This window comes from Hemitrygon akajei, chromosome 23 (assembly GCF_048418815.1).
Source record: "Hemitrygon akajei chromosome 23, sHemAka1.3, whole genome shotgun sequence".
Taxonomy (NCBI): Eukaryota; Metazoa; Chordata; class Chondrichthyes; order Myliobatiformes; family Dasyatidae; genus Hemitrygon; species Hemitrygon akajei.
In genome coordinates, this window is record NC_133146.1 from 11,030,700 (window position 1) to 11,057,780 (window position 27,081).

General features: G+C 40.8%; 1 protein-coding gene across 3 annotated transcripts in view; it reads right to left on the bottom strand.

Annotated features, from left to right (window-relative positions):
• The window catches only part of LOC140715149 (ectonucleoside triphosphate diphosphohydrolase 4-like), a 96,472-nt gene that overhangs the window by 12,000 nt on the left and 57,391 nt on the right, over positions 1-27,081 (bottom strand). For all 3 annotated transcript variants that reach the window (XM_073026927.1, XM_073026928.1, XM_073026929.1), the window contains 5 exons: positions 25,577-25,727; positions 20,534-20,637; positions 6,474-6,533; positions 3,965-4,113; positions 1,898-2,064 (listed from right to left, as the gene is read on the bottom strand). In XM_073026927.1, the coding sequence (XP_072883028.1) occupies positions 1,898-2,064; positions 3,965-4,113; positions 6,474-6,533; positions 20,534-20,637; positions 25,577-25,727 (631 nt within the window). The remainder of the gene's footprint in view (positions 1-1,897; positions 2,065-3,964; positions 4,114-6,473; positions 6,534-20,533; positions 20,638-25,576; positions 25,728-27,081) is intronic.

A 27,081-nucleotide genomic window follows, 5' to 3' on the forward strand; every position in this document is an offset into this window, starting at 1 on the left:
GTTGTAAAATTATTCAGTTCCATCATGGGGACTAGCCTCCATGGTATCCAGGACATCTTCAAGGAGTGGTTCCTCAAAAAATTTGGGCCCAACATTAAGGACCCCCACCCCTAAAGATATGCCCACTTCTCATTGTTACCATCAGGAGGGAGGTACAGAAGCCTGAAGGCACACACTCAGCAATTCAGGAACAGCTTCTTTCCCTCTGCCATCCGATTTCTGAATGGACATTGAAACCGCGAACATTATTACCTCACTACCATTTTATTTGTTTTTGCAGTGCTTACTTAACTATTTGATATACATTTACATACTTACTGTAATTCTTTTTATATTTTCATGTATTACATTGTACAGCTGCTGCAAAGTTAACAAAGTTCACGACATACGCCAGTGGTATTAAATCCGATTCTGAAGTCCCTGCCACCATCCAGGTTTCATCACGTATGAGTACCTTACACTGTTTACTTTTTAAACTTGTATTTTACATGCATCCGATTATTTGTTATATTATTGTGTAATATTACCTTGTGTTATGCGTGACCATTCTGCCTACTGAGCAAACAAATCTCAAGGTTGTTTAATTGATATATTCTTTGAAAATAAATGCACTTTGAATCTTTGAAATTACTGGCACACAGACCGAGAGACATGACGCGAAAAATGGTGACCATGAGATGTTTGCATATGCATTAGATCAGTGATGTCAAACTCAAGGCCCGCGGGCCATATCCGGCCCGCGAGATCATTTTAGATAGATCTATTATTTTAATTATTAATGGCCCGGCGATGTGAAGCCTATGATTGTAAGTTAATACCAATCATAAAAATAATGCTTGCTCAGCAGTCTTCTTCATAAGAAACGGAATTTGTGAAGTGAAACACTTTGTAGTTATAGCAGAGACTGAGACACTTGAGAACAGGCTGAAAAAACGGAGGCAACGAAAGCTGCGTTCGCACGCGCCCGACTGATCCGGCCCGCATGAAGCTGCATTTTGCCCAATCCGGCCCGTGACCTAAAATGAGTTTGACACCCCTGCATTAGATAATGCTGTTCTGTTAATTGCATTGCAGCAACGCAGGCAACAATGGGTTTTAAGTAATTTGCATCATTGTAAATCAATTCTGGGAAATTTGCAATTAGCAAAGGTAGCTGAATATTCAGAGATGTCCCCCACTGTAGATATGGAATTCAAAGGAAGCACTGTCAGCACAAAATATTAAAGTAAACAATGTCACTGTAACTAATGAAATTGTATTGAATCACCTTTGATCTTAAAAGGTATAAAAATGTGATGTATTTTCAGGTTTGCGAGCTTCTGTTGAGAATGTTTCCAGAATAAAGACTTCTACATCAGCAGCTTCAGTGACCCTCAAGAAACTTTGATCACAATCACAACTACCATCGGAAAGGTGGCCCAGGAGTCTGAAGACACATAAAATGTTTCAGAACAGCTTCTTCCGTCCTCACTTTTCTGAATGGATGATGAATCTATGAACACTACTCACCATTTTTCTCTACTTTTGAATTACTTATTTTTATATTTATTTCCTATTGTAATTTGTAGTATATTTTATGTAATGCATTGTTGCTGCAAAACAACAAATTTCACAATGTTAGTGATAATAAACCTGGTTCTGATTTTTCTTGTATGTCAGCCAAATAGTGCTGTGCAGATGATGACTGGTTGGTTGCAGAGGCGACTGAACCTGTTTTCAACTAAGGGTGGCTCAGGCCAAAGATTCCTAGACAAGGATCAAGAACAAAACAGGCCCCATGTAATTCTGTTTCCTTCCACTGAGTACAGATGACATCCAGACATCTCAAAACCCAAGTTCAACCATTGCAATGTCTGCTGTACATTACAGAGTGATATTGCCCTCTGTGTCAATATACCTGTTGGCAGCTGTGGCATTGTTAAAGATTAGATCCTCATACCGCTGGCGAGCATAATTTCCTCCAAATCCTAGGAAGGTAGTTACGTAAACCCTGTACACATGCTCGGTATGAAGAGCATCACAACCAAGGTTGAATTCAGCCAGTAAACTCTTAGCAGCTTCTTCCTGTAATGACAAATCTGTAGCTTAGAATGAAAACTGATAAGGTACGCAAGCACATTGCAGTGGAAGCCACACAGAAACTGAACATTTCTTTCCTACTAAATGAAACTGGTAACAATATTTTCCCTTTTATATTTCAGATGAACTTGGTTTTCAGAGGAGTTTATCAAGAGTTTGGGTCAGGATGACTTTCCAGTCTTAGCAACCAGCATCACATTTATTGGCCAACTAAAAATATCACACCATTATGATTTAAGAGCTACTCTTTTATAAATGGGCCACGTTTATAGGCCCTTTCTGTCCAACGAGCCCGCATTGTCCAATTACACCTATGTGATCAATTAACCAACTGATTAATTAACCATATGTCCTTGGAATGTGGGAGGAAACTGAAGGAGCCATACGCAACCCATGCGGTAACAGGGAGAACACATAAACTCCTCGTAGACAGGAATACCATGCGGTCACAGTGAGAATTTACAAACTCCTCATAGACAGGAAACCCATGCAGTCACAGTGAGAATGTACAAACTCTTTACAGACAGGTGTTACGTACCCCGTAACTGGGTCACTTACCAGCAAAGATAGAGAGGTCCGTTGAAGTCTGATGGTACTATTTTTAACAGTATTTATTGATAGAAATACACAAAAATAATATCAATGCAAACACACAGATAATATACGTCGTCAATACTAAATCTAAAAGCGCGGGTATAATAATAATCAATAAGAAATAAGCTCTATCGTTGTCTGGGGATAATGAATTGTCCGATGGAAATATATAGTTCGTTCAGTTCATACAGGCTGCAGCTGTTGGGGACCCTGTGTGGCAATTGTTGGAGAGAGATAGAGACGGGTTAAAACTTGCCCATTCCGTTTATGATGTCAATCCTTCGAGAGTCGTTGGGAGTTGAGTTCCCCGTTGTTAGCTAAAAACCGTTTTTCCGTGGCAAAGGTCACCGATTCCGGGCAAATGGAAGCGGACGCACGTGGCCTTCCACCGGCTTTCGCTATTACGGGATCGCTAGTGTTTCTTCTGGTGCGTCTGAGGAGCTGTTCCCACAGACCCTCTTTTTATCCTGACTCACAGGGTCTCAGGTGTCAATCAGTTTGGGATGATGCAATCCCTCCAGCAACCTCCTCCTTGGTTCATTGCCTGGGGCGTCGATGCATCGTACAGGATGCAATACACAAGTCCGTCTCCAAGAGACAATAGCCGGCATCAGTGGGTCCGCCTCTTGGAGGCCAAGACACATTCCACCGCCTTGTGGATTCTGCATGTCTTTCTATCATTTCCTGGGTCTCCTGAATTGACTCAATAGTGATCTTGCGATTCTCACAAAGGAGGGGGCTACCCCCGCACCCTTCGGCCCCTCAGAGCTGTGGTACATTCATAACACAGGAAACCCATGCGGTCGTGCAGAGAACGTCCTTATAGACAGTGGCAGGAAATGAACAGTTATGGTCACAGTAATTACCAGACTTCTATCATAAATGTCTGAGTTTACATTTATGCTGAAATTGTTTGAAGAAAATTGTTTCATAAAATCCTCCTGGCTTGGATGCTCAGTTCCTAATTACAGATGAGCTTCATGTTATGTGGGCGCTCTTCTCCTGGGAAATGGACTGCATTATAATTTTAGTACATGAAGCTGAAACAAAATCTAAACTTTAAAAGATGTGTGATTTATTTACTTATTTTCCCACACACAAATTCTATGAGAGGAAATTTTATTCTACATCTTAAGTTTTTGGGTTATTCTACAAGGACAAATTTTATGAATTTGTGACTACTATCAGGACAAATTTTCATAAACTGATGAGGGGTAACACAGGGGTTGCTTGTAGTGTAGATTGTACCCTGAATAAATAATGTTAAAAACAATTAACTTTTGATGCTGACCTGCTTCAGTGAGTCAAAGACTACAGGATTCGTCACCTCGTAAGCAATTTGAAGTGAAGCACCACCCATGTCCAATATGCCGACAGTCCGTTTGCGAATCACAGAACCTTGATTGCTGGACACAGTCACAGCAACCAATGCATCATCACCTGAAACCAACCAGAGAGAACCGGTAAAGGAAACAGCGGAAATTAGATTAGTAGTGGATAGTTGGGAGGGATGAAAGGGGCTTGCTTGGCTGTTCTGTTGAACATTGTAGGCATGCTTTGTTAGTGCTAGAATGTGTGACAACACTTGCAGGCTGCCCCCAGCACATCCTTAGGTTGTGTTGGTTGTTATCGCGAACAATGTATTTCACTGTAAGTTTTGATGTACATGTGATAAATAAATGAACATGAATCTTTTCATACAGATCAGATCATTACACAGTGTATTGAGGGAGAACAAGGTGAAATAACATTGCACAAAAGAGTAACACATACACAAAAAAGTGCAGTCCAGGTAGACAATAAGATACAAAATCATAATATCACAGATTGAATGGTCAGGAGTCCAAATGATCATGCCAGGGAACTATTTAATAGTCTTATAACAGTACGGTAGAAGCTGTCTTTGAGTTTCAGGCTTTTGCATCTTCTCCCCGATGGGATAGGAGTTAAGAGAGAGTGGGGTCTTTGATTATGCTGGCTGCTTTACTGAGGCACTGAGAATCATAGACAAAGTCCATAGAGAGGATGCTGGCTGAATTAAACCCAAAAGATAGATGAAATAAGAGAAAGATTATATTTCTGTCCTGGCTATCACAAGCCCTGGAAGACTTAAAGCACTTTACAGTTAATGAAGTAATTTCTGATGAGCATTTATTCTTGTAAATATTTTAAAAAGAGCTAGTAAATACACAGTAATCTCCTATAAACAGCACTGTGATGATGAATAGATCATCTATTTTAGTGAGTATTGTCCAGAGCAATGGATAAGGAAGATGACATCCCTCACAAAACAGAGGATTCCCTCAGAGGTGCACTAGTCTATAACAGTGGGGAAATCTCCACGGAAAGGTGCAAGGATGTCACCAGCGGCATAGCCCAGGAATGCAGAGCCTTTAACTAGAAACATTAACTCCTTCGCTCTTCACAGATGCCTTTTCACCTGAGTATCTCTAGTAATTTCTGTTTTTGTTTCGTGTATTAAGGCAGGCCATTTTCTTTCTCTCCATATTCATTCTGGGGATATGGGGAATGCTGGCAAAGTCAATAGCTAAGTCAGAAAATGTGAAACCTTTCTTCTCATAAAGGGTGGTGGAAAGTTAGAACTCTCTCCAACAAAATAGTGGAAGCAATTAATTTTAAATCTGAGCTCCACCAATTTTGACAGCTGAGAACATTGATAGATATGGCAGGGGAGAGAAAGAGAATTAAGATGAAGATTTACCATTATCTCAATGATAATGAATTTTGTTTGCCAGTCATGATGAAGGGTCTCAGCTCAAAACATTGACTGTTCATTTCCTGCCTGACTTGCTGAGTTCATGTGCTTGTATATATTACTTTTGTTTGCTTTTGTTTGACTTGTTATTTCCTGAAGAAACTGTTGAGCTTAAAGCCATGGGTTATGCTAATACTGCTACAGAAAGCTTTCTGATACTAAAATGAAGTGTTAAACAGAAAGAGTCCAAATCCAAGGGAGGAAGCAAAATTTACATTTATTTGGAAGGTACGCAGACAAGAATAAAACAAAGAAAGGTTGAGAGAAGAACCATACATACTGCAGATTCCATTTAAAAGACAGCAACTCTAGCAGTGTAGGATTCCCTCAGCAAAGCATCAGTGGATGGAACTGGAATTGGTTTATTATTGGTATACGTACAGAGACAGAATGAAAACCACTCAGACAGATCATTCTATACAGAGGTAAATCGATGTAGCACAGAAAGAAGTCAGTAAGAGTTACAGAGGAAATGCAGTTAGACAAATAAAATGCAAGAGACATGGACGGGTCCAATGAGAAATTGAAAGTCTTATAACAGCTGTTCTTGTGCATCATGGGATGTCTTCTCAAGCTGTTGCATCTTCCTGACGGAGGGGAGGGGATGGAGAAAAGAGAATAGTAAGAGGGGTTATGTTGGCTGTTTTCCTCAGACAGTAGGAAGTGTAGACAGAGTCTATGGAGGGGAGGCAATGGAGAAGTTAATGACTTAAAAGCTATTTCTCCTTTCCTCTTCAAAGATGCTGCCTGATTGGCAAGCTACTTCAAGATTTTCCTGTTCTTTTTTCAGATTTAAAGTATCTGGAATATTTGCTTTTCTGTTAATTATTCTAAAGACGTATTATTATGTTTAGGGCGTGAGGTAAAGAGGTGGAGGTCAGCAATAATGAAAATTGCTACTCATGGTGAGTAAAATAGGGCAGGCTGTGAACACACCTCGGTGGACAGGGAAATAATGATTGCACGCAATATCAGAGCGACTGGGTGGAATTGTACACAGAGCAGTATGAACAGGCAGACTTACTATCTTCAATATGGTCAAACCGTCCAAGAACAAAGTTGATTCCAATCCAGGCATAGACTCCTGTCAAAATATTTCTACATTAATTACAAGCTTGAAACATGGTACAAAAATAGCAGTGTTTCAGAATATAAACATCAGGTTTAGACACGCAGATCAAAATCTCAAGGGGAGAATCAGAATCAGGTTTATTATCACTGGCATGTCGTAAAAATTGTTATTTTGCTGCAGTAGTGCAGTGCAATACATAAAAAAATATTCTGTTACAACCATAGCAACCTTCTTATTAAAAAGTAACCCAGTAATTAACAAAAATCTACCACTCGGATCCGAAATAATATCATGTTGAACAAATGTAATAGAGGAGTCAATAAAAATTGAAACTCCTTTTGCTTTAGTATTCGAATTCGAATGGTACTGTTGAGTCCCTCCAAAACCTAAAAAAAACGTTGATTGTCCTCTTTCCTCACATGAGTTTCTTGTACAAAAATAATATGCGCAATCAGTCTTTGGAATACTTTAAAAATCTTTTTCCGTTTAATCGGATGGTTTAAGCCATTAGTATTCCAAGAGACAAAATTAATGGTCTGAGCCATATTTCTAAAATCAACCCTTTGGTATATAAAGAGTTAACCAAAGTATGAACTCATGCACCCGGAAGAGGAACAAAAATAAGGGGAGGACCCAGAAATGACAACGCGGCGGACATTTTAGTAGTTTGAAATCAGCCCAAATGAATAAACTAGAAAAACTAATAAAAAGAGCAATAGAATTAGAAAGGAACCCCCCGCCCACCACCCGCGGAAAAGAGACCCTCCTGAGCCTGAAAGAGGCCAGGAAAAAAAAACTGTGAGACTAAATCTACCCCCATGTCTCCAGAAGGCGACTCCAGATATATAAAGGAGAAAAAAAAAATCCACCCAAAATCCTAAAAAGTAATTAACACTATACTAACACAGACTTCTTAATATAATTGTTAGTAAAAAAAAACAAAAAGAATATAAACACTGGTAACTTATAAATCCGGTTAAAACCCGAACAAATAAAAGTTAGGATGTGATAAGAAAGGCATTACAGGAAGAAGACGACAAAAAAAATGGTGAAATTTTTTTTTAAAGCGAGAAATATTTTAGAAAAGAAACCGCCATCTTAGTTACACAAAATATGAAAAAGATATATATCAAAATGTTAAAAAAAATTCACCTTCAAAGGATTAATAATAATGACCAAAAATAAAATACAATGGCTAAAGTAAGTAAATTAAAAAGATTAATACGTCGATAAAAAAAAACTTTAATTGGAATATAAAATGTAAAATAAAGCTACACCAAAAGTCAGAAACAAAATCTGGTTTTGGAAACAAAAACTATCTTGTAACGATCAAAACCATACATTTATTAGAGACGAGAATCCGAAGCAGTAGGATAGTTCTCATCCAGAAAGCTTCGAGCATCAGATGTGGAGAGAAAAACACGTCGTGGTGCATTCAAAGGCGAGATTCTAAGTTTCGCAGGGTGTAAAAGCGCTGGTTTTAGGTTTTTCTCAAACATTCGGACATCAAGGGTTTAAAAACAAGCCGCGCCTTCATTACTTCTGGGCTGAAATCCTCCACAAGCCGAAACTGGAGTTCTCTCAATTTAACCATCCCTAAACACCGAGCCTAACGAATAAGGTGCTCTTTAACATGCACATAATGAAATCGAATAATTACAACAGGTGGTTTAGATGAAGAACTTGGTGATCGGCACATAATTCTATGGGCACGATCAAGTAATGGAGGACTATCTGGGAATACAGAAGGGAACGCATCCTTTAAAAGTTGAGCGAAATACTTCGAGGGGTCCCCTTGTTCGATACCTTCCGGGAGACCAAGTATGCGTAAGTTCTGTCTTCTAGACTGATTTTCAAAATCGACACTCTTGGCTTTAAGTACTTCCAACTGTATAATCGCCGAAGATAATTTCTGTTCCAGTTTCTCGATTTTCAAGTCTTGCTTCCGAGCGTCCTCTTGCAGAGTTGCGATTAGAGTTTGATGCTGTATAACTTCATGATCAAGCTTATCCAGAGAATCCTGGAAAGCCTTGAAATCTGCTTTGAAAGTTTGTCGTTGTTCTTCAAATTTTTCATTCAAGAGCTCCAATAACGTATCATAAATCAATTCAGTACGCTTAGGATCAGTCTTTTTTTTTCTTTCCATTGCCGTTAGAATCTTTCCCAGGGTCTCGCCCTTCAGATCTTAAAGCCATTGCAGGACTCATTTCTTCAAAATTCACAGTACCCTCTTAAAGATAAGTCCAAAAAAGTAACAAGAGTCTTCTGGTGTAGGTAAAAATAAGTTAAATAAGGGTGATCATAGGTTAAAAAAGTAAAGGTTATGGAGCGAATCTAAAACAGTGCACACTCCATGAGCATCTCCCGGTGATAATCTTGGTGGATTATCCTGATTTCTTTAAGTCTTTATTTACTTCTCTACCTAATCTAAATGAATATATGTTAATAATGGGTGGTGACTTCAACTGTTGTTTAAATACTTTGCTGGATAAATCTATATCCATTCAGACTTTACCAAATAAGTCGGCCACTTACATCAATTCTTTTTTGACTGATAATGGAATTTTCGATATTTGGAGATTTCTGCATCCTAAGGACAAAGAGTTTTCATTTTTCTCACGTTTATCATTCTTACTCGAGAATTGACTATTTTTTTTATTGACTCTCGTTTTATTCCATCTGTAACTGGTTGTAATTATGACATTATAGCCATCTCTGATCATGCTCCAATGAAACTTTCTATTAAACTAATGGATACAGCTTCTAGTACTAAGCAATGGCGATTTGATTCTACCTTACTGCAAGATCCGGATTTCATTACATTTATTAAGGAACAGATTGATTTCTTCTTTTCAACTAATTTAACGGATGAAATTTCCTGCGGAATACTTTGGGACACTTTTAAAGCATATATACGTGGACAGATTATCTCCTATTCTGTTGGTTTGAGAAAACGTATTAAGAAGGAAACTCTTTTATTGGTTGATAAGATTAAAGAAATTGACAAGAAATATTCAATTGCTCCTAGTAAGGAGCTTTACAAAGGGTTGAGCTTCAAATGGAACACAGTTTATTACTTACATCTTCAATTGAAAATCAATTAATGAAAACCAGAACTGATTTTTATATACATAGTGATAAATCGGATAAACTGTTAGCTAACCAATTGAAAAATGCTTCGGTTAAACGTCAAATTATTAAGATTCGTCAACAGAATGGTGAACTGACAGTTAACCATGATGAGATAAACAAATCCTTTCAAGATTTTTATACCTCCCTGTATCATTCTGAATTTCCTTATGATCATAATACCATGCATGATTTTCTTGGGAAATTGAATTTTCCAAAATTATCATCAGAAGAACTTTTAATATTAGAAACTCCTATTACGGATGTAGAAATTAAAGGTGTTATTTCCTCTATGAATTCTGGGAAAGCACCAGGTCCAGATGGGTATACAGTGGAATTTTTAAAGTGTTTTTCCTCTACTCTTTCTCCTTGGTTATGCAAGGTTTTTGAAGAAGCAATTAGACAAGGTAAATTGCCACAATCTTTTTATAGAGCTTCCATTTCTTTAATATTGAAAAAAGATAAAGACCCTACTGATTGTGCATCCTATAGACCAATATCCTTATTGAATGTAGATTCCAAGATCTTTTCCAAGTTGCTGGTGACCAGGCTGGAGAAGGTATTACCTCAAATTATCTTGGAGGATCAAACTGGTTTTATTAAAAATTGCTATTCTTTTTTCAATATTAGATTGTTGAATATTATTTATACTCCACGCAGCATCTCAGAATGTGTCATTTCATTAGATGCGGAGAAAGCATTTGATAGAGTTGAATGGCCATATTTATTTACTGTGCTTGAGAAGTTTAATCTTAGTCTGACATTAATATCCTGGATTAAATTGATAAAAGCCTCGGTTTTTACTAACAATCAAAGATCTCCCTTTTTTCGTTTATTTCGGGGTACCAGGCAAGGTTCTCCTCTTAGTCCATTATTAATTGATATTGCTATAGAACCTTTGGCAATTGCTATTAGAGAATCACCTAACATTTTTGGCATTACTCGCGGGATGGATATACATAAGTTATCATTATACACAGATGACTTGTTATTATATATTTCTGATCCTGAAAAATCCATTCCTGCAGTTATATCATTGTTGGCTCAGTTTAGTAATTTTTCCGGGTATAAATTGAATCTTAATAAGAGTGAATTGTTCCCCTTAAATAGACAGGTTCCACTTTATGGAAATTTACCTTTTAAATTAGTTAATGACTTTTTTTATATACTTAGGGATTAAAATTACAAAAAATCACAAGGAGTTATTCAAGGTTAATTTTTTACTCTTAATCAATCAGATTAAATGTTTGTTCACTAAATGGTCACCATTGTCTTTATCTCTGATAGGTCGGATTAATGCTATTAAGATGATCATTTTACCCAAGTTCTTATATATATTTCAAGCGGTACCAATTTTTATTCCAAAATCCTTTTTTGACAATGTTGATTCAAAAATGTCCTCATATATATGGCAGAACAAAAATCCTAGATTAGGTAAAAGATATTTACAGAAGGCAAGGAAGGAAGGTGGATTGGCATTGCCTAATTTTAGATTTTATTATTGGGCAATTAATATTCGATATTTGAAATGTTGGTTAAGGGATTGGGATTTATCTCCTAGCCCTCATTGGGTAAATCTGGAAACTAAATCTGTACAAGGATTTTCACTGGGTTCTATTTTAGGGACTTCTCTTCCCTTTACTTTTTCTAAATTGCATAAACGAATTGACAATCCGATAGTCAAACACACTTTTCGTATATGGTTTCAATTTCGGAAATTTTTTGGGTTGAATCAATTTGTTTTAACTATTCCTATTGTATCCAATTTCTTTTTTCATCCTTCTATTATGGACCAAGCTTATTCAGCTTGGAAGACTAAAGGAATACTACGATTTTCTGATCTATTTTTGGATAATTGTTTTATGTCTTTTGAACAATTATCTAATAAATATAATTTGCCCAGATCTCATTTTTTTAGATATTTACAGATTAGGAATTTCTTAAACACTGTACTTCCTACCTTTCCAAATCTTGATTCTTCGGGTATTTTGGAGAAATTGTTAGAACTAAATCCTTTTCACCTTTTCAGAAAGGTGTAATATCAAATGTTTACAATATAATTATGAAAATATGTTCAGAGGCCTTTTATAAGATTAAAAATGATTGGGAAAGAGAACTTTACTATCCCTATTGAGAATTGGGATAAAATCCTTCAATTAGTTAATTTATCCTCTATATGTGCTAAACATTCATTGATACAGTTTAAAGTTGTGCACAGGGCTCATATGTCCAAGGATAAACTGGCTCGTTTTTATTCCCATATAAATCCTATATGTGACCGATGTCATTCTGAGATAGCTTCTTTAACTCATATGTTTTGGTCATGTCCGCCTTTGAAAAAATATTGGAAAGACATTTTCGATATTATTTCCACAGTATTGAACATTGATTTACAACCTCATCCTATTATGGCAATCTTTGGTTTACCAATGATGGGGTCAATCCATTTATCTTCTTCTGCTTGTCGGATGATTGCATTTCTTACATTAATGGCTAGAAGATCTATTTTGTTGAATTGGAAAGAAATTAATCCCCCTACCGTATTTCATTGGTTTTCTCAAACTATGTTATGTCTAAATTTGGAGAAAATTAGAAGTGTCGTATATGACCCTTCTATTAAATTTGAAAAGATTTGGAGGCCAGTTATTCAATATTTTCACATGATGTAATTTGACCCTATTCCAATCCTATCTGCTTTTCCGGTTTTGATACATATATATGTTGAGAGGATCGGAGTTGGGGACACTGATTATTTTGAAATTTTTTTTATAGATACTATAAACAGACAATTTTTTTTCTTCTTTCCTTTTTTTCTTAATAGTTAGTGGTTAGTTTGGTAGTTTAGTTTTTCTTAGGGTATTAATATTTTTTCTTTTTTTTTCTTTTTCTCTTTTCTGTTTTTTTTCCAACATGAATTACTTAGTTTTTTTTGTTTTGTTTATATTGTTATGACCTCAGCCCCCTCCTTTGTGAGAATCGCAAGAGAGAGAGAGAGAGAGCCTTACGGTTTGGAATGTGGGCTGGTCGCTCAACAAGACAAAAGCCTTGGACATAGCCATTGTCTTGGGAGACACCTTTGTGGAATAAGGAACTGGCCTACGTGCAGACCCTCAGGGCAAGGTGAGATGGGTGATGGGGGAAAGATTGCCTCGCCCCCCCCGACCCTGATGGACATCGACAACCCTGCCAGTCCAGATAAAAGGTGGGCTGCCGAGGCGGGGCCTCAGACGCACCAAGGAGACACACGAAGAAGACACGATAGTGCTTCCCATCGGAGCGGGAAGCCATTTTGAAGGAAGTCACGTGCGTTAGATTCCGGATCGGGAGTCTGTGGCTGGAACCAAAGGACAAACCGTTTTAACTAACAACAGGGATTTGCTTCGCAAAGACAACAGGCAAGTGTTCCTTCTCTCTCTATCCAACACGTGAAATGTCAGTGGTTCCCGAAACGGAGAAGCCTGCAGACTTTGAGTGACTCTTATACCCAATTGGACTCAGTATCCCCTAGACAACGATAGAGCTCATCTTTGATTGATTATTACTACACCTGTGCTTTAGATTCAGTTTTGACGATGTATATGATCTGAATGTTTTGTAGTAACCATACGTTTGTGCCCCTTTATAAATAAAAACGTTTGAAAGTAGTAGCACCAGGCTTCAGCGGACCTATCTATCTTTGCTGGTAAGTCACCCGGTTACTGGGGAACATAACAATATGACATTTGTATCATTCATGATTTGGGAAGACTTAACTATAATGTACTTATTGCTTGTGTATCCTTTTATGTTCATTGTAATTTTGTAAGTTTGTAATCCCATTATCTATGTACTGATCTTATCATGTTGATATTAATAAAAAGATTGACAAAGAAAAAGAATATTCTGTTACAAAAAAGATCATAAGGCATAGGAGCAGAATTAGGCCATTCAGCCTATTGAATCTGCTGCACTCATTACAAGAAATAATCAAAATAAGTAAATAGTGCAAAAAGAGAGCAAAATAGTGAGGTAGTGTTCATGGACCGTTCAGAAATCTGATGACGGAGGGGAAGAAGCTGTTCTTAAAACGTTGAGTGTGGGTCTTCAGGCTCCTGTACCTCCTCCCCGATGGCCGCGTTCACAGATGAAAAGAGGGCAGATCATGGACGCCACTTCCTTGAGGCACTGTCTTTTGAAGGATAATTTATAACTGGATATCAAAAAGATATCATTAATTGAATTTTGAAGAGTTAGAAACACAAGTCTGAAGATGCTGGAATCCAAAGCAGCACACACTAAATGCTGGAGGAACTCAGCAAGTCAGGCAACATCTGTGGAAATGAATAGATAGTCGATATTTTGGGCTCTGACCATTCTTCAGTCCTGATGAAGGGTCTTAGCCTGAAGTGTCAACTATATATTCATTCCCATTGATGCTGCCTAGACCTGCTGAGGTCTTCCAATATTTTGAAGAAACAGAGGCTTCTAACCATTCACATGTATTTTAAGACTGAACTAAATGGTAAAGTAAGGATTTGATGCACTGACAAACATCGTTTGAACAACCTGCTGATCCTAGTTATATAATTCCCATATATGAGCAAGCTAGATAGTGAAGAGTTTATTGATCAAATAACATTGAGTCATCATCTGGTTACGAGGATACTGAGAGAGATTAAACTGAAATAAAACGTGATGGAAATTGTTGCTGTTTTATTAAGTTCCACATCAACTAATTATTAACCTCCATCTCCACAAACAATTTGATAAGCTGATTAATTCAGGAATATTCTGAACTGGAAGCACGTGAACCCTGAGTGACAATAGGAGGGTATCCTGGCATTGTCTTCTTCTCTGTCTGTGTATGCAACTAAAATAGACAATAGACAATAGGTGCAGGAGTAGGCCATTCGGCCCTTCGAGCCAGCACTGCCATTCAATGTGTGATCATGGCTGATCATCCACAATCAGTACCCCGTTCCTGCCTTCTCCCCATATCCCTCAACTCCGCTATATTTAAGAGCTCTATCTAACTCTTTCTTGAAAGCATCCAGAGAACTGGCCTCCACTGCCTTCTGAGGCAGAGCATTCCATAGATCCACAACTCTCTGGGTGAAAAAGTTTTTCCTCAACTCTGTTCTAAATGGCCTACCTCTTATTCTTAAACTGTGGCCTCTGGTTCTGGACTCCCACAACATCGGGAACAAGTTTCCTGCCTCTAGCGTGTCCGATCCCTTAATAATCTTAATCGTTTCAATCAGATCCCCTCTCATCCTTTTAAATTCCAGTGTATGCAAGCCCAGTCGCTCTAACCTTTCAACATGACAGTCCTGCCATCCCGGGAATCAACCTCGTGAACCTACGCTGCACTCCCTCAATAGCAAGAATGTCCTTCCTCAAATTTGGAGACCAAAATTGAACACAATACTCCAGGTGTGGTCTCACCAGGGCCCTGTACAACTGCAGAAGGACCTCTTTGCTCCTATACTCAATTCCTCTTGTTATGAAGGCCAACATGCCATTAGCTTTCTTCACTGCCTACTGTACCTGCATGCTTACTTTCAGTGACTGATGAACAAGGACACCGAGATCTCGTTGTACTTCCCCTTTTCCTAACTTGACACCATTCAGATAGTAATCTGCCTTCCTGTTCTTATCATGCAGTGAATTAAGTAAAACAGAACTTGAGATGAAACTCCAGCAAAAGTGACCATAAACTACCAGGTTGTCACAGAAGCTGAACTCTAGAGGCGAGGTGAACATGACTGCCCCTTACATCAAGGCAACATGTGATGGAGTGCAGCATCAAGAAACACGAGTGCAACTCAAGCTAACAGGTATGAAGGGGAAACACTCCGATAGAGCCACATCTTGCGTTGCTCCCCCCCAAACCACACCTCACCCTGTTAATGGAGATACACCACCAGCTCTCCTGGGGCAATGCAGAAATTCGTCATCTTCAAGTTTAATTGTCATTCAACCATAACTGCTGGTACAGTACATAGTAAACATGAGACAGCGTTTTTCAGGACCATGGTGTTACATGACAGTACAAAAAGCTAGACTGAACTACGTAAAATAAAACAACGCGGAGAAAGCTACACTAGTCTACAGACCTACACAGGACTGCGTAAAGTGCACAAAAGCAGTGCAGGCATTACAATAAATAATAAACAGGACAATAGGCAAGGTGTCAGTCCAGGCTCTGGGTATTGAGGAGTCTGATAGCTTGGGGGAAGACTATGTAAAAGTTTCTGGTTGTGAGAGCCCGAATGCTTCGGAGCCTTTTCCCAGACGGCAGGAGGGAGAAGAGATTGTATGAGGGGTGCATGGGGTCCTTCATAATGCTGTTTCCTTTGCGGATGCAGCTTGTAGTGTAAATGTCCATAATGGCGGGAAGAGAGACCCCGATGTTCTTCTCAGCTGACCTCACTATCCGCTGCAGGGTCTTGCGATCCGAGATGGTGCAATTTCCAAACCAGGCAGTGATGCAGCTGCTCAGGATGCTCTCAATACAACCCCTGTAGAATGTGATGAGGATTGGGGGTGGGAGATTGACTTTCCTCAGCCTTCGCAGAAAGTAGAGACGTTGCTGGGCTTTCTTTGCTATGGAGCTGGTGTTGAGGGACCAGGTGAGATTCTCCGCCAGGTGAAAACCAAGAAATTTGGTGCTCTTAACGATCTCTACCGAGGAGCCGTCGATATTCAGCGGGGAGTGGTCGCTCTGTGTCCTCCTAAAGTCAGCAATCATCTCTTCTGTTTTGTTCACATTAAGAGACAGATTGTCGGCTCTGCACCAGTCCGTTAGCCGCTGCACCTCCTCTCTGTAAGCTGACTCATCATTCTTGCTGATGAGACCCACCACGGTCGTGTCATCGTCGAACTTGATGATATGGTTCAAGCTGTGTGTTGCAGCACAGTCATGGGTCAGCAGAGTGAACAGCAGTGGACTGAGCACGCAGGCCGGGGGGGGGGGGCTCCGTGCTCAGTGTGATGGTGTTGGAGATGCTGCTCCCGATCCGGACTGACTGAGGTCTCCCAGTCAGGAAGTCTAGGATCCAGTTGCAGAGGGAGGAGTTCAGGCCCAATAGGCTCAGCTTTCCAATCAGTTTCTGAGGGATGATTGTGTTGAATGCTGAACTGAAGTCTATGAACAGCTCTCGAATGTATGTATTTTTTTGTCCAGGTGGATTAAGGCCAGGTGGAGGGTGGTGGCAATGGCGTCATCTGTTGAACAGTTGGGACGGTAGGCAAACTGCAGGGGGTCCAATGAGGGGAGCAGCAGGGTCTTGATATGCCTCATGCCAAGCCTCTCGAAACACTTCACGAAGATGGATGTAAGTGCAATGGGACGGTAGTCATTTAGGCAGGACACTGAAGACTTCTTCGGTATGGGGACGACGGTGGCGGCCTTGAAGCACGTTGGAAAGGTGGTGCTGCTCAGGGAGATGTTGAAGATGTCAGTGAGAACATCTGCTAGCTGGTCTGTACATCCTCTGAGCACTCTACCAGGGATGCTGTCTGGTCCAGCAGCCTTCCGTGGGTTGAACCTGCACAGGGTTCTTCTCACATCAGCCATGGTGAGACACAGCACCTGGTCATTTGTAGGAGGTGTGGACTTCCTCGCCGCCACGTTTGCCGCCTCAAACCGGGTGTAGAAGTTATTCAGCACATCTGGAAGGGAGGCATCACCTGCACAGTCAGGTGATGTTGTCCTGTAATTGGTGATGTCCTGGATGTCCTTCCACATGCTCCGCATGTCGCCGCTGTCCTGGAAGTGGCTGTGGATTAGCTGGGCGTGTGCACGCTTTGCCCCTCTGATGGCGCGGGACAGTTTGGCCCTTGCTATTGTTACGAGCTGCCTTGTCGCCTGCTCTGAAGGCGGAGTCGCGGGTCCTCAGCAGCGCACACACCTCCGTGGTCATCCATGGCTTAGCGCGTATAGTGATGGTCTTGGACAGAGTAACATCATCAATGCACTTGCTGATGTAGCTGGTCACTGATGCTGTGTACTCCTCTAAGCTGGTAGAGTCGCTATCGGTTGCAGCCTCTCTGAACATGTACCAGTCAGTGTGCTCAAAGCAGTCTTGAAGAGCAGAGATGGCTCCCACTGGCCAGGTTTTCACCTGCTTCTGAACTGGTCTGGAGCGCCTACAATGAAACAATGTTCCTCTGGAGCCAAAGTGCATAACACAGTACATACTGTCGCACACAGCACGCACAGTAACAATGGCACGTACAGTTACAAAAGTATTAGTACAAGTCCCTGAGTGGCATGGTCTGAAGATGAGTGGTGCATGGGATGTCCCAATGGTGGAAATGCTTCACAAGAGGGCAAGAGCAGACTAAGGAGTAGGTCATCGATATCTAATTTATTAATCTGATTATATTTAATTAAGTTTCTTAATATGGTCTGCCTAGCATGACAGTCCCGATCTATTGGAAGAGAGATGATATTTGGCTACCCTCTGAATTGGCCAAGAAAGCCATTAGTTATAGTTTGGCAAATTATTCACCCGAGGCAGAAAAGGGATAAAACAGTGGACAACTTGACAGCAACGTACAATCTGCTTGAGGAACTCAGCATGTCAGGCAACATCTATGGAAATGAATAAATAGGTGACATTTTGGGCCAAGCTACTTTTTCAGGACTGGAAAGTGGGTGGGGGTGGGGGGAGGAGAAAGAGGAAGCAATACAAACTAGAAGGTGATAGATAAAGCCAGGTGAGGGGAAAGGTAGGTGGGTGGAGGAGGAGGGATGAAGTGAGAAGCTGGGAGGTGACGGCCTGAAGCTGGAGGAATTTGATAGGAGAGCAGAGTGGACTTCACAGGAATAACACTGGATGAGATGAAATTTCTATGTCTGGCCGACCTTATAGTTACAAATATCTGGGGACTAGTGTCCCACACTGTGGAAGCATAACTCACAGGCAGACGCCATGCCAGATTCCTGCATCGTAATCCCTGAGAACATCCTGTCCCATTAGTGTGATCACCAGAGTGAAACACTAGTGGACTGGAGTAGTTCTGTGCATCCTCCGCATTGAGTCTACATCCCATGAACTCTCATGGGCAGGGAGTCATCCTCCACATTACCACCTCAGCTGATCAATGCTGAATAACAAGTGGATGCAGTACTGTCAGCCCGTACCTGCACTAACTTTGGGGCAGTGCTGTCTAAGCAATGAAGAATAAAACTGGGTCTCCAGTAGGTAGGGGAGGAGGCAACATGGGAGATAAACCAACCTGATTTCATCCTCCACAATCTGCTTGTGACGGATGCAATTGACCAAGCCAACAGCGATAAAATACTGTGACTTCATCACTGGCCAATGAAATAGACACAGGACACATCTGCAGTTCAGTTTGGAAGAACTTGGGAAAAGCCTGACTCTGTAACAGGCGTACATGTCATTTACAGTGATGGTTACATTAGCAACCATTTTGTGTAACACCTCTGTTCAACTGGTATCGGTGACCCCAGAACGTCACTTTATTTCTCCTTTCTGCATGAACTAGTCCAAAAAAGCTCAACATAAGCTTGAGAAAGAGCTCCACGCCATCCATCTTGACACATTGCACCCTTCCGGTCTTGACACTGGACTTTCTGATAAATGAGCTACTCTGGCCTTGTAACTCAGATGCAGATTTAATTTAATCACACGCACATCAAAACAGACAGTGAACTAAAATAACCTGAGGATGTGCTGGGGGCAGTCCGCAAGCGTTGCCACACATTTTGGCGCCAACACATGCCCACAATGTTCAGCAGAACAGCAACAAAACAACAACAGGAAAACAAGTCCCTTTACTCCCTCCCAAGTACTCACCCATCCATTCACACCTACAGACAGTTCCCTCAATCCAGGACAGGCCACTTCTGGGCCTCCAGCCTCCATTTCCAGTATTTCCCTCTCTCCTCACATAGCTGCCCCAGCGCACAACTCCCTCACACACATCTTTTGCTATTCACCAGCCTTTATTATTGCTGTTCAGCTGGTTTGTTTCAATCGATTCTGCTCTTTCCCCTATGACTGACCTCTCCTTGTATTTAGATAGATACATACATACTTTATTGATCCCAAAGGAAATTACAGCATCACAGTAGCATTACAAGTGCACAGATACACAGATATTAAAAGAGAATATAAAAAGTTACCTTAAAAATAAGATGTACAAGATTTGTAAGTCAATGATTTGCCAGATTTACAAGTTCATATATATGTACACACACACATTTCATATTTCTTATTGTAATTTATATTTCACATATTGCACTGTAGCACTGCCACAAAACAACAAATTTCATGACGTGTCAGTGACAGTAAACTAATTCTGATTCTAATTCTGAAGTTGTCAATTGCTCTTTTGGGTTATTCTGATGAGAAACTTGGATATAGAATGCACAATACTGCTGACAGACAGATACTGTGTTGTTGGTGCTCCATTACACACACCTGCTCTGAAGGGTCTTCGACCAGAAATGTCAATTATTTTCCCTTCTAGAGATATGCTCAATCTACTGAAGGTGACAAGCATGGATCTTTTTTATTTCAGATTTCTAACATCTGCACTCCTCTGTTTTGCACGAATGGGTGCAGGTAAGGTGGATGGTTGCAGGGTCGAGGAGCATAAAACTACAGGGCATGGATCTAAGAGGAGAGGGGGAAGATTTAAAAGAGACATGAGAGGCAAACCTTCCCACACAGAGGGTGGGGGACAAAAAGGAACTGGTGGCACAGGGTAGCACAGTGTTTATGGTTAATGGCTGGAAAAGTTTTGAGGCATATAGGCCAAATGCAGGCAAACGGGATTAACTCAAGTAAGACACCTTGGTAGGTATGGATGAGTTGGGGCAAAAGAACTGTTTCTGTGCTCTATAGATATGAATGTATGATACACACCTTCTTGTTTACCAGATATCACTTCTGCATGCGACTCCGAAAACAGGAAGTCAAATTCCACTGGCACATTAACATAAAGGTTCTGGAGAATGGCGTTCTGTTGGCTAAAGAGATGCAAGACATTTGAATTCCAATGTGATTTCCCTTCAACAGCAACCATGGAAACCAAAGAGCCCTCTTGGCAAATTCTCCCTTTATAACTTAGGACCAAATCTCTTGCAGCCTACACTAGGATAAGTCTGGGATTTTACACTCCCAAAGAGATTTTACAGGTAAATTTTGTACTCTGGACTTTGCTATTTTCTCAGTATGATTGCACTTTGAATTCCCTGCTGGTGTGTACACCCACGCACAGTTGGGTATGACTGCACTTGGAACTCCCTGGTAGAGCGAAGTGCATCTTTGCCTTGAGTGTAGTATGTCCTGGGGAGGGTATCTGTGATCACAGCTTAACATGTGCATGAAATCTGTCCCACTACACTTTCAGACCATTCAAATTTGATAGGTTTCAATGAGGTCACCTCTCATTCTTCTAAACTCCAGTGAGTACTGCCCCAGAGTCATCAAACGCTCCTCATTCAATACACCTTTCATTCCCTGAATCATTTTTGTGAACCTCCTTTCAACTCTCTCATTATTGCTTAGATAGGGGCCCAAACTGCACACAATACTCCAAGTGAGGCCTCACTAGTGCTTTATAAAACCTCAACATTACATCTTTGGTTTTATATTCCAGTCCTCTCGAAATGAATGCCAGTGTTGCATTTGCCCTCCTCATCACCAACTCAACTTGCAAATCAACCTTCAGGGAATCCTGCAGGAGGGCTCCCAAGACACTTTGTACCTCAGATTTTTGAATTTTCTCCCTCTTTAGAAAATAGACTATGCTTTTATTCCTTCTACCAAAGTGCATGACAACACACTTCCTAACACGGTACCCCATCTCACACTTCTTTGCCCATTCTTCTAATCTGGCTAAGTCCTCCTGCAGCCTCCTTGCTTCTTCAACACTACCTGCCCCTCCACCTATCATCTGCAAACTTGGCCACAAAGCCATCAATTCCTTCATCCAAGTCACTGACATACAATGTAAAAAAAAAAAGTTGGTCCCAACACCGACCCCTGTGGAACACCACCAGTCACCTGCAGGCAATCAGAAAAGGGCTCCCTTTATACCCACTCTGGCTCCTGCCAATAAGCCAATGCTCTAACCATGCTGATGTCTTCCCTGTAATACTATGGGCTCTTATTTGTTAAGCAGCCTCATGTGCATCATCTTTTCAAAAGCCTTCTGAAAATCCAAGTACATAACTTCCACCAATCTTCCTTTGTCTATCCTGCTTGTTATTTCCTCAAAGAATTCCAACAGATTTGTCAGGCAATATTTTCCTTTAAGGAAACCATGCTGACTTAGGCCTATCTTACCATGCACTTCCAAGTACCCCAAAATCTCATCCTTAACAATCCATTCCAATATCTTCTCAACTACTGAGTTAACTGACCTATTATTTCCTTTATTCTGCCTGCCTTCATTCTTGAAGAATGGAAGGACGCTTTCAGTTTTCTAGTCCTCAGGAATCATTCCAGAATCTATTGATTCTTAATAGATCATTACTAAGGCCTCCACCATCTCTTCAGCTACCTCTTACAGAATGCTGGGGTCTCAACCATCTTGTCCAGTTGAGTTATCTATCTTCAGACTTACTGCCTTCCAAGCATCTTTTCTCTTGTAATAGCAACTGCACTCACTTCTGCTCCCTGACACACTCGAACTTCCAGCATACTGTTGGTGTCTTACACATTTAAGACCGACGCAAAATTCTTATTCAGTTCGTCCACCATTTCCTTGTCCCTCAGTGGAACTTCTCCGGTGTCATTTTCCAGCGGCTCAATACTTACTCGCACCTCTCTTTTACTCTTTATATATCTGAAGAAACTTTTGGTCACATTTTTAATATCATTGGCTAGTTTACCTTCATATTTCATCTTTTTCCTCCTAATGGCTTTTTTTGTTCACTTTTATTGGTTTTTAAAATCTTCCTAATCCTCTAACTTCTCACTAATTTTTGCTCTATTATAAGCCCTCTCTCTTACTTTTATGTTGGCTTTGACTTCCCTTGTCAGCCATGGTTCTGTCACTTTGACTTTAGAATACTCCTTCTTTGGGATGTATCTATCCTGTGCCTTACAAATTGATCCCAGATATGCCAGCCATTACTGCTCTGCTGTCATCCCTGCTAGAACCCCCTTCCAATCAGCTTTGGCCAGCTCCTCTCCATGCCTCTGCAATTCCCTTTACTCAACTGTAATACTAATACATTTGACTTCAGCTTCCCCCTCTCAAATTACAGGGTGAATTCTATCATATTATGATCACTGCCTCCTAAGGGTTCCTTTACCTTAAGCTCCTTCATCAAATCTGGCTCATTATGCAACACTCGATCCAGCATAGCTGATCCCGAAGTGGGCTCAACCACAAGCTGCTCGAAAAAGCCACCTCACAGGCATTCCATAAATTCTTTCTTGGGATGAAAATCAGCTCCAACCTGATTTTCTCAATCTACCTGCAAATTGAAATTTACCATAACTATCTTAACATTTCCTTTTCTGACATACATTTTCTATATCCTGTTGTAATTTGTAGCCCACATCTTGGTTACTGTTCAGGTGCCTACAGATAATTCCTATCACGGTCTATTTACCCTAGCAGCTTCTTAACTCACCCACAAGGATTCTACATCTTCTGATCCTGTGTCACCTCTTTCTAAGGATTTAATTTATTTTTTTTAAACCAACAGAGCCACACCACCCCTCTGCCTGCCTGTTCTTTCAACACGATGGGTAGCCTTGGATGCTAAGCTCCCAACTATAATCTTCTTTCAGCCATGACTCGGTGATGCCCACAACAACGTCATACATATTAATCTCTAACCGTGCTACAAGATTATCTATCTTATTGCATATAATGCGTGCATTTAAATACAATAACCTCAGTCCTGTATTTGTCACCCTTTTCGATTTTGTCCCCTTGTTACACTGCAACTCATCCCACTGACTGCAATTTTGCCCTAACATCTGCCTGTCCTTCCTGACAGCCTCACTGCACACTGCCTCTGCTTGTATATCAACTGCCCCATCACTCAGTTTCACATCCCCTTGACAAAAATTAGTTTAAACCCTCCCCTACAGTTCTAGCAAATATATCTCATTGCTGGGTATCCTCACTCTAATGTGCCCTTCCACTTATTTTTGTGTCATTGGAAGGGAAATGAGAGCACAAAAACAAACAAAACACTGGAAGCACAAGGAAGGCGAGGAGTAGAATATTTCATCTTGTGCCTCCTCTCCAGCATCAGAATCAGGTTTATTAACAGTGACATGCACTCAGTGGCCACTTTATTGGGTACACCTCTCCGTTTGCTTGGTAATGCAAATATCTAATCGGCCACTCATGTGGCAACAATTCAATACGTAAAAGCATGCAGGTATGGTCAAGAGGTTCAGTTGTTGCTGAGACCAAACATCAGAATGTGGAAGATATGTGATCCGAGTGACTTTGACTGAGGAATGATTGTCGGTGCCAGACAGGGTGGCTTGAGCATCTCAGAGACACCTGATCCGCAGTTTTCACCATCAACAGTTTCTAGAATTTATGGAGAATGATGCTGAAAACAAATAAAATCCAGTGAGTGGCAGTTCTTTGGGCGAAAACGCTTTGTTAATGAGAGAGGTCAGAGAAGACTGTCCAGGCTGGTTCAAGCAGACATTAACTCAAATAATGTCATGTTACAGTGCTGTGCAGAAGAGCATCTCTGAATGTACAATATGTTGAACCTTGAAGTGGATGGGCTACAATAGGAGAAGACCACACTAGACATCACTCCTATACCTAATAAACTGGCCATTGAGTGTATGGTGTGGAATTTCTTGTTCCTCTAACAAGAAATTTTGCTTTCCGACAAGATGCTGGCAGGTCTTTTGCCTTAGCTCCACTCTCCTGAACTAAATTTCCCTCAATTCCTAAAGCAACGGTGAGCTTCCATGGTTAACACACTCAAAATGCTGGAGCAACACAGCAGTATCTATGGAAATGAATAAACAGTCAATGTTTCAGGCTGAGACCCTCCATCGGGTCTGGAAAAGAAGAGGACAGATGACAGAATAAGGCAGTAGGGGTGAGAGCAGAGGGTGAGGAGGACAAGTTGGCAGGTGATAGGAAAGACCAGGTGAATGGGGAAGGTAGGTGGGCAAGGGAGGAGGGGATGAAATGAGAAGCTGGGATGTGATAAATTAAAAAGATAAAAGGCTGAAGAATGAATCTAATAGAAGGGAACACGGGACCATGGAAGAAAGGGAAGTGGAGGGGACTAGAGGGAAGTGATGAGGGTGAGGGAGAATAGAAGGGGTGGTTTCCATAGCTTCCTGGGTAGATGAATTTAATCTCAACTCTGTCCTGAGTGGCTAACCTTCTATTTTGAGTCTGTGACACATGGTTTTTGACAAGATAGTATGAATGTTAACTCTGTATTACCTTATAAAGCCCTGCAAAAGTTTTGTATCTGAAAAAAATTCTAATTCCAGCGCCAAGCATTTTGGATAAGGGGTGCTCCCTTGTACTACTTCAATACTGATATGATTACATGATCTGTATGGGTGACATGCAAAGTTTTTCACTGTACTTTAGTTTGTGATAATAATGGGCCAATTTATTTCAGATGCAGTCTCAAACACTAAGTGAGACAGGACTCTCCAGTACTAAAACTGTGTTGAAAAAGCGGCTATTGAATCGCTTTCCTTCCTAACTGATTTCTGATACATGTTAACTTTGTAACCTTGTACAAGAACTAGATTCTTCTGACCACCAGAACCATCCATTCTCTCACCAATGAAAAAACACTCCTCTTTAATGTGTTTTAAACTCCAAGGTGGATAGTATTCCATCTGTCACGTCCAATCACTCAATCTTGCTATATCCCTCCAAATCTCCTGGCATCCACCTCATCGTGCAGTGCAGTGAAATCCTCCCAAATTCAATCCCTGTACCTTTCTGGTAGGAGCCTCATGCCTGCTGTGCAAAGGATGTACAACTGTGTTTCTTTGTGCTTCACGACAGGGATGTAGTCAGCTGCATATCGCAGGAGAGGACGGAGATAATCTATGGCCTTATCAGGGGAGGAGGCCAGCGTCGAGATACCTGGAAAGCAATTAGATAGATAGAGGTCAAATATTTTCAGATGACAACACATAATTACTTCCAAGTATTAGGTTTATTATCACTGATACAAGTCATGAAATTTCTATTGTGGCAGCAGTACAGTGCAATACATTAAAAAATTACAAATTATAATAAGAAATATTCAAAGATAAATAAAGAGTGCAAAATCAGAGCAAAATAGTGAGATAGTGTTCGCAGGCTCATAACTGCTCAGAAATCTGATGGTGCAGGGGAAGAAGCTGCATCGAAAACATTTGAGTGTGGGGTCTTTCGGCTCCTGTTCCTCCTTCCTAACGGTAATAATGAGAAGGGGGCACGTCCTAGATGGTGGAGGTCCTTAGTGATGGATGCGCCTTCTTGAGGCATTGCCTTTTGAAGATGTCCATGGCGGTGGGGAGGTTAGATTTCAATGATGGAGCTGGATGAGTTTAAAATCCTCTGCAGTTTTATCTGATCTTGTGCATTGGCATCTCCATACATGAGAGTAATGGAACCAGTCAGAATGCTGTCCACGGTACATCTGTAGAAATTTGCCAGTGTATTTGGCGATAATATGAAGTCTCCTCAAACTCCCAATGAAATACAGTCACTGGCATGCCTTCTTCATAACTCCATCAATACATTAGACAGACAGACATACTTTATTGATCGCGAGGGAAATTGGGTTTCGTTACAGTCGCACCGACCAAGAATAGTGTAGAAATATAGCTATATAAAACCATAAATAATTAAATAATAATAAGTAAGATATTCCAAGTGGAAATAAGTCCAGGACCAGCCTATTGGTTCAGGGTGTCTGACACACCGAGGGAGGAGTTGTAAAGCTTGATAGCCACAGGCAGGAATGACTTCCTATGACGCTCAGTGTTGCATCTCGGTGGAATGAGTCTCTGGCTGAACGTACCCCTGTACCTAACCAGTACATTATGGAGTGGATGGGAGTCATTGTCCAAGATGGCATGCAAATTGGACAGCATCCTCTTTTCAGACACCACCGTCAGAGAGTCCAGTTCCACCCCGACAACATCACTGGCCTTACGAATGATTTTGTTGATTCTATTGGTGTCTGCTACCCTCAGCCTGCTGCCCCAGCACACAACAGCAAACATGATAGCACTGACCACCACAGCCTTGTAGAACATCCTCAGCATCGTCCGGCAGATGTTAAAGGACCTCAGTCTCCTCAGGAAATAGAGACGGCTCTGACCCAGGATAGATCTTCAGAGATGATGTTCAGAGATGTTTAATACTGCCTGATATTGGTGTTCATTAGGCTTAACATGCGTCTGGCTGTTCGTATCCCTCTACAGATGATGTCATACCTGCTGAGGTC